The sequence below is a fragment of the Octodon degus genome, unplaced genomic scaffold (genome assembly GCF_000260255.1).
Source record: "Octodon degus isolate 3935 unplaced genomic scaffold, OctDeg1.0 scaffold00037, whole genome shotgun sequence".
Lineage (NCBI taxonomy): Eukaryota > Metazoa > Chordata > Mammalia > Rodentia > Octodontidae > Octodon > Octodon degus.
Genome location: NW_004524613.1, coordinates 1,588,183 through 1,596,789, shown reverse-complemented (window position 1 = coordinate 1,596,789; position 8,607 = coordinate 1,588,183). Strand labels below are relative to the sequence as shown.

The window sequence follows — 8,607 nt, the reverse complement described above, 5'->3', positions numbered from 1 at the left end:
TAATAATAATAATAATAATAATGACTAGGGGCCAAGCTAGAATAAGTGCTTGCCTGGCAAGTACAAGGGCCTGAATTCAATCCCCAGTTCTGCAAAAAAAAAAAAAAAAGTCCACCCTATCCACAACATATGAAACTCCTTAATCTTCCAAAAGCACAACCCTGGGCTAGGGAGATAGCTCAGTAGAAAAAACACTTGCCTGACAAGCACCGGGTCCCAAGTTCAATCCCCAGTACTGAAAAAAAAGAAAAAAGAAAAACCACCATGTTAATTATAACACTCTGCAACTAAGAAACTTTTCCTGGCTCCCCACACTCTGGAGAATGCCTTAACTGTACATTTCCCTCCAGTTGCAGTTCCAAAGGGACCCATCCCGCCCCACACGTACACCCCATAGTCTCTGCTCTTGGACACCTCACTTACCACCCTGCTGTTCCTCACTTACCTACCCCAATTTCTTTCTCATCTCCAGTCTGTTGTCCTTGTTTTTCATCATTTGCCTGGAATGTTCTTTCAGATCGCTATAGAGTTGGCTTCTCATTCTCTTGAGATCTAAACTCACCTCCAATCTCTTATCACCCCCTCTGTCCCAATCACCTACTCCACTGCCTTGGTCTATTTTCTTTATAGCACTCACAAGTATTTGAAAATATCTTGTTTACCTGCTCTTTTCTGATACTCCCAATTGCTCAGGAAGAGGAGACACTTCTGTTTGTCTTGGTCACTGCTGTAAGCCAGAAGGCGCTAGTTTCCAGTTCAGTGCTTGCTACAATTAAAGTGCCACTCTTTTAGGGAGTTGTTTTAGAAACGATAACTATTGTGTCTTTTGAGGAAAAAAGTGAACCCACATCGCCATCAGGGAGCTCTCACACACGTCTTATCTGTTGTGAGGCGTCTGGGCAACTGCAGAGCAAGACAGACAAGAATTTAAGAGGTTCAGAGTCAGCTAAACTTTTACCTGTCTTAAGCTCCACAGTGTCCATCCCAGGGCCTGTGAAGTGGCATTAGTAAACACTTGTTGAATGGATAGACACATGGAGGGAAAGGGGGGTGGAATAATGGATGTATTATTTTCTTTTCTCTGTTGACCCCTGCTTCAAATCAATCTGGAGGTGGACGAGAATAGGAACAATTCCAACACATGGGAATTAGAAAGGCAGTAGCTAAAAACAAAGACAACCTTGGAAAGGTTCCAAGCACAGAAAAGATAGTTCTGACCATCATATATCATGTAAATTAAAATGAACATCAGATGGAAAAAAGATATTAGAGATTCCAGGAAAGTTTTTATTTTCCTCAGGATCACAACTTTGTTACCTTTCCAAGAACATTAAATCCATTCCCACCCCCACCAACCTTTTCTCACATCATCTCCGAGTTCGTCGTGACCTCAACTACTGGGAAGTCTGGTCCCAGATGACGTCTATTGAGCATTTAGTAGTTCCCAAAGATGTGTTTCCATCCACTATCCCACTTAACCAGTGAAGCTGCCTACCTAATGAAAAGATGCATTTTTTTTTTCCATTGTAAGCGTAAGCAAAAGGAGGTACTGGGATACGAATACAGGTTTCAGTACCAAAGAGTCAAACGCTAGGATTTCCATCCAGCTCTTGGCTTTCAATAAGGCTGAGGGTCCACGTGGGCGGGAGCAGAGCCTCCGCCTCCAAGCTCACTGTGCCTTTAAGACCCGCCCCCCCCGCTCCAATTACCGTCGCGGGCGCACAGGGCACCGCGCCGCAGAGCCGCGCCTCGGCCCATCCGTCCCGCCCCACAGCCTGGCGCCCAGGCTCAGTCCTCGCCGGCCGTGGTGAGCCCTACCTCTAGGCGCGCTCAAGCTCCTCACGGTACCCGCTCCGCTCCAGGGAAATGGCATCTCCGAAACCTTTATCCCATTCCCTGCCAGCTCCCCTCAGGGGGAAGCCCCCTCCCAACGCCCAGGCCCACGACGCCCGTGAAGGTGACCTCCCCTGGGTGGCACCCGGCGAGTGGCGCCAGAACCGCTCACACGTGGTGAGGGGGAGCGCAAGGCCCTCCCCGCCCGGCCTTGCAGCTGGCCCCGCCCCCGGCCCCTGCCCCGCACGCGGCGCCCGGTCCGCACCGATCTGGGACCGCGCTCTCGCGCGTCCCTCTAGCGCGCCTGCGAGAAACTCGGGAGAACCTCAGCGCCCCGGCCTCTTGGGCGCGCGAGCTTGTGATTCGCAGGGTACATGGCCTCGGGGTTTCGTCTTCGGAAAGTGGGTATCATTCCTTTCTCAGTAGCCTGTGCCCTCCCTTCCTCTTTCCTTCGATAAGGGTTCGTACAGAAGTACTCATTAAGTCCGTAGGTGGCCGGACCCTGCGTGGAGTACGTAGGGGCTGTGACAAAGTGCGTCTAGCCCTCTAAGAATCTTCAATATTGATTGCCCCACATCTTCTGGGACACTCCAAAAGATGTACTCTGAAGAGAAAGGGGCGGGAGTCCTTACCTGGAGGCAGGTGTCACTGAATAAGCTAACACTGCAAAGGCCACGCAGAACGAGTGCAAGCCTTGAGAGCCAGATGGAAAGCATGCTCCCCGATTCCCCCCCCCCGCCTTTCCTCCAGCCCCCAACCTAAGAAAAGAAAACGATCTCATCCGTCTCCCCCAATCCCAGGCGCGAGACCGCCGAGCCTGCAGCCCGAGCCCCGCCCCACTCTCGTGGCTAGCGATTGGGAGATGCAAATACTGCGTTCTCTGCCCAGCAACGGGTGACGCGCCGCCCGGACGCTAGGCGTGGCCCGGCCCCAGCCCAGGCGGGCACCTCTATGTTTACACGGGGCGGCCCCGCGCGCGCCGCAGCGGCCCGCAGACAGCGAGGGGGAGGGGTGGCGCGCGCGCCGGCGGGGCCGCGCGGGGAGAAAGACTGGAAGGCGGCGGCGGGGTGGGGAGCTGCGCGCGCGGGCCGTGGCGGAGCCGGAGGCTGCAAGGAGCGCCCGTGGGGCCGGGAGGGCGCGATTCCTCCGCCCCCGCACAACAATGTGTGGCGTGCAGAGGGGCGCAACTTGCCCGGGCCGACGGGCCCGCACAGAGCCCGCCTGAGACCGCGCCGCTGACCTCCCCCCGCCGTCCATTGGGCCTGAGTGCCCAGCTCCTCGCTCCCTAGCTCGCGGGGGCCGGGCTGAGCCGCGGGGCGGGGCCGCCCCTCCGTCGCCGCTGCCTCCTCCCCCATCCCCAGCCGCGGAGGATGCGGACGGCCCCCGGCGGCGTCTAGCGGCCCGGGGCCCAGGCGCGATGGTGCAGCAGCGGGGCGCGCGGGCCAAGCGGGACAGCGGGCCGCAGCCCCCGGGGCCCGGGCCGACCGAGGAGGGGGCGCGCGAGCCCGGCTGGTGCAAGACCCCGAGCGGCCACATCAAGAGGCCAATGAACGCGTTCATGGTGTGGTCGCAGCACGAACGGCGGAAGATCATGGACCAGTGGCCCGACATGCACAACGCCGAGATCTCCAAGCGCCTGGGCCGCCGCTGGCAGCTGCTGCAGGACTCGGAGAAGATCCCGTTCGTGCGGGAGGCGGAGCGGCTGCGCCTCAAGCACATGGCGGATTACCCGGACTACAAGTACCGGCCGCGCAAAAAGAGCAAGGGGGCGCCCGCCAAGGCGCGGCCCCGCCCCCCCGGCGGCGGCAGCCGGCTCAAGCCCGGGCCGCAGCTGCCCGGCCGCGGGGCCCGCCGGGCGGCGGGAGGGCCTTTGGGGGGCGGCGCGGCGCCGCCCGAGGACGACGATGAGGATGACGACGAGGAGCTGCTGGAAGTGCGCCTGGTCGAGACCCCCGGGCGGGAGCTGTGGCGGATGGTCCCAGCGGGGCGGGCCGCCCGGGGGCCGGCGGAGCGCGCCCAAGGGCCGTCGGGCGAGGGGGCGGCTGCCCCCTCTGCCTCCCCGACCCCGTCGGAGGACGAGGAGCTGGAGGAGGAGGAGGAGGCGGCAGCAGCGGAGGAAGGCGAGGAAGACACGGCGGCACCGGGGGAGGAGCCGCTGGGCTTTCTATCCAGGCAGCCCCCAGTCCCCACCGCCCTGGACTGCAGCGCCCTGGACCGCGACCCAGACCTGCCCCCAGCCTCGGGCACGTCACACTTCGAGTTCCCGGACTACTGCACGCCCGAGGTCACCGAGATGATCGCTGGGGACTGGCGCCCGTCTAGCATCGCCGACCTGGTTTTCACCTACTGAGCCCACCGTCAGCGGGGCGCGCACGCCCCCAAACCAGCTGTTTACATACAGGAATCAGGTATTGGGGCCCCTCGGAGGCCGAGGCTGGCACCCCATCTCCCACGCAGCCTCTCCCCTCCTAGACGTGCCCATCCCCCTCTCAGATCCAGACTTGCCCCTCCCCCGCGGACACACCCCAAGGCAACCCAACCCCCAGCCTTTCCCTGACAGCCACGCCCCTCCCCATCTTGTACCCTCCCGCACAGCCACCAGCAGCCAGCCCCCCTCCGTTACACCTCCCTCCCCTCTCCCTTACCGACCTGCACCCTTCCCCCACTTTGCACACGCCCCTCCTCGTGGCCGGAGGACACGCCCCCTCCCTTGCTCGAGAATCTCTCCGCCCTCGCCTAGCCTGCCTTCTTGGAGTGGGGACGACGCGGCCCCACGCTCTCCTCCTAGGCCCCGCCCCTTCCCGGGGGTGGGGCGCGCTCCTTCACCCCTGGAGCTCTAGTGCCCGCCCCTCCCTTTGGGCCCACCCTCTCCTTGCGCATGCTTAAATGCTACTTGGGAGGAGGGGGCTGGTTCTTGGCCGGCTGCCCGCCTCTGTAGCCTGTGCCCAGAAGGACGAGGGCGAGCGTGGAGCGATCCTGAGAAACCCTTTGATCCCGGAGCCCTTGGCTTCCTCTCTACCCGACGGGGCGTCACTGCCTTAATGGGAGGAGCACTTAGAAGGGAGAGAGAAATTAGGTAGTCCAAAAGGGATGGCTGGGGCTTTCACTCTCCAAGTGGAATAGGTCCACTTCTCTGGTGAGGTTGCCCACGCCCGCCGCCTTCCCAACAGCGTGACTGCCCGTAGTTTATCTTGGTCCCCAGGAACGTCCCTTTCTTTCTCCAACTGGGAGTTGGGAGGAAGAACCTCTGGAAGTCCACCAAGGGAGGGATTGACCAAGAAAACTTAGAAATGAGATATCTACTGTCTGGGGACAGGGTCCCTGCTGCTCCCACCCCCACCGGGGGAAACGCCCTATCACCTCAGGGCACCCTCCCAGCCTGGGCTCCTCCCTAAACCCACCATCCCTTCCTTTCTTGTCACCTGATCAACCCTTAACCATAGCTGCAGTATTCATGGGAGAAACTGAGGCACATTGGTGCTGGGAGTTGGGAGTGAGACAGGATAGCAGATGGGTGGCAGAAAAGAGCCCATGTGTAAACAGCGGCTCGAGAGACCACCTACGGGGGGGGGTTGACAATACATTCTAGAATGCAGGTGGGCTGCCCTTTGCACCTCAGTTTTTTCCACAGAGAAATAGGGGCGGCGTTGCTGTTGGAAGGAAGATGTATCCCTCTGCTGTTACCCCCTCAGCCTGGCTCCCGGCTGGAGCCCCGCCCCTCTGGCCTCTCCACATCCCCTCTACCCTCACTACCTGTATCGCCGGCGTGTGTTCACCTCCGGGTGGCTCACACACTCATTCACACACACAAATCTCAGGAACAAACGGTCCCAGAGTCCTCCGGGTCCCCTGCCCAGGGTCTCTACAGGTCTCTGCCCCACGCGTTCCCTTCGCTGACAAAGCCACCAGCTGCCTCTTTTGCTTGGTGCTCCAGCTCTGGGCCTTTCTTGCGCTCTCTCTCTCTCTCTCTCTCTCTCTCTCTTTTTTAAGAAAACAAAACAAAACAAAAAAAGACAATGAAAAAACCCAGAAAACGTCATGTGAGTGAAGAGATGTCACTGTCTGTGGTCTTGGAGAACTAGTCTAGTAGCTGAAGGGAGGGGTCCCTCTGTCTGGGGCACTGGCACCCACAGCAGGACTTCCGCCAGTCTGATACCAGGACTGAATAAAGTGTATTTGCCCCGACCTTGCCCTGTGGTTCTGCATGTCTGTGCTTTTCCTCAACCCTCCCCCAACAGATGGCCAGATTTAAGTCCATAGGACTTAAGCTATGCAGGAAGAGCTGGCGGTCTGGAGATCAGGTGCCTGACCTGCATGGGCTCTGTGTCAGTCTCTCAGGACTCCCTGCCTTGGCTAAGGGCAGCAGATTCCTCCCCTGCAGAGGCCAGGCGGGTAACAACGTATGAGTGAACACTGGTGTGACCCATTTCAAGGGTGGCAACTACCTACCTGCTACCCAGTTGTGACCCTGTGGGAATTTGGTCCAGGGTGGCCAGATGGCCAGATTTTTCAAGAGAAGCTGGAGACATTGCTGCCTCTGAGTCATCGTAATTTCAAAATGAAAGCTAACAAATATTTTTAAATCTCTGAGCCAAGTAAAGCAGGTGTGTGGCAGGCCAGCCCCAAGGGGGTTAGTGTGACCATGCCCTAAATGAATATTAAAAAGCAGACTAGGACCACACTGCCCAAAGACAAGCTCCTGCCTTGAGTACCTATGTGACCTTAAGCAAATTCACTTTATCCCAACACTTCTTTATGAATGTGTCACATGAGGGTAAGGAGGAAACCTGCTTCCTGGGCTGAAAGCGTTTTACATGGTGCTCCATGGATTTCCTTCCTCCATTGTCTGTATAGGAAGCTGAGGGTCGAGGGAGCAAAGGATCTCGGTTCTGTGCTGCTGAAGTGCTGCTCAGGCACTGCCCACCTCCTGGTGGCAACCTATTGATCGGACACACTGGCCTGCAGTGTAGACTGCATAACCAAAAAGCAACGCAAACTGCTCTGTGCCCTCCTGCCCCTGAGGTGGCTGGTGTGTCTTGAAAATACCAGGGCTTTACCTCTTTTGTTCCCCTAATTTGTTCACCAGATCCTATACCAGCGAATTCCTATACTCTGATAAAGCCTCTTCCTAAGTCCTATCTTTAGCGTCTAGTTGGAAGCAAACTCGGAAACAATCCTGTAGGGAAAGGTAGTGGCAAGGCAGGAGAGGCAGTGCCCACGCCAGCGCCCCACTGAGGTCATGTCTACCCCAGTAGCCCGCCCTGGTGGGTGAGCCAGGCACTGGATGCACACCTGTCCATTTGTGCCATGGTACCTCCACTTCAGCCAGGGCACCGTGAGGGCTGTGGCACAGTTTGACCTCTTCTGTCCCAGGCCTGCTGTCTCTTCTCTTCACAGGTGTTGTCCCTAATAAACATCTTGCACCTCCAACGCAGTGTCTGTGTCTGCTTCTGGAGAACTGTCAACATCAGAGGGTCAGAGCTGGCCAAAGGGAGTGGGATCGCTGGCCCAGCAGTGGCAGCTGGGTACTTAAGATATCTCCTAATCTCAAGTCTTCTTTTTACCTACACCCATCACACCACCCTTGGGACTTCCAGAGCTGCAGCTGAGAGCCCTAGGACACTCCAGAGTGGGCTCCCACCCCCCTGACCTGTTGGGGGGGGGCCACATAATCATGAGTTCCTATAGTCCCGGACGGCTGAGGCAGAGAGAGGCCGTGTTGGGCTGTGGAGCCATTGGCGAGACACCTGTCTTGCAGGCTTTGGTGCCCTATAGGTAAGTTGGGGAGGGGGCTAGGAGAGAAACCGTCTCTTGTTCTGGTTCCTTCTGCACGTGCTTGCGTGGGTGCGTGCCTGTGTGCGTGCATGTGTTTTACTGGGGATTGAACCCAGATATCCCAATCCTTATGTTTTTGGAGAAAGAGTCTACATTGTGCAGGCTGGGCGCAGACTTACTACCCACCTGCCTCAGCCTCCTGGGTAGCTGCGCACACAAGCTCTGCCCCTCCCACTCCAGATGTTGACCTGAAAAGGCAAGGAAGACACCGGTTTACCGGGACTTGGAGGACCCCTAGTGGTGGAGAGGAGTAGAAAGCACTTTCTGTGCAGGTGAGATGGCTGGCCTGCGGGAGGGAAGTGACTCCAGCTCAGTGTCCCCATTCAAGTCACACAGACTGACTACTGGATCAGGTCTCGCACCTGGGCAGTCGGAGCCTCTTGGTTCCAAGGCTGTAGAATGGCTATGGACTGATCTACTGGTTATCACTATGCAGGGAATTGCCACAAACTTAGTGGTTTAATGCAGTTCATGTTTACCGCTTCTCAGCTTCCAGCAGGCAGGCATCACACTGCCCTTACCTGCTCAGGACCCCACGGCAGCAAGTGAGGTGTTGGTGGGCCTGTTGGTTGGCCTCTGTGCCCTGCCCCTGGGATGCTCAGCGTCCTTTCCAAACATGTGGCTGCAGGCCTAATTCCATTCTGTGTGGCTGCATGACAGAGTCCTCCTGGCTGGCTGGCAATTGGTACTTCTCCTAGCTACTCAGTTTCTTTCATCAAGGCCAGCAGGAGAACCAGGCAAGGTTTAAACTCTCAAAAGTGGGGGGGGGGGCTGGTGAGATGGCTCAGTGGTCTAAAGCACCTACTTAGAACAAGCTAAGCTAAGCAAAACACAGGGACAGTGGTTCAATCCCCCAGCACCACATGCCAGCCAGCCCCGCCCCCTGGTGGGCTGAGCTGGCCACACACACAAAATGAATGAATAAATAAATAAATAATT

General features: G+C 57.7%; 1 protein-coding gene across 1 annotated transcript; it reads left to right on the top strand.

Annotated features, from left to right (window-relative positions):
• The first annotated feature begins 2,899 nt into the window (after window positions 1-2,899).
• Window positions 2,900-7,249, top strand: Sox12 (SRY-box 12). The gene has a single exon (XM_023714929.1). The coding sequence runs from the start codon at window positions 3,251-3,253 to the stop codon at window positions 4,181-4,183; it is 933 nt and encodes a 310-aa protein (XP_023570697.1). The 5' UTR covers window positions 2,900-3,250; the 3' UTR covers window positions 4,184-7,249.
• The last annotated feature ends 1,358 nt before the right edge of the window (window positions 7,250-8,607 follow it).

Excerpts from the sequence above, each read along its gene's own strand:
- Sox12 (XM_023714929.1), top strand. The coding sequence starts at position 3,251 with ATGGTGCAGCAGCGGGGCGCGCGGGCCAAGCGGGACAGCGGGCCGCAG.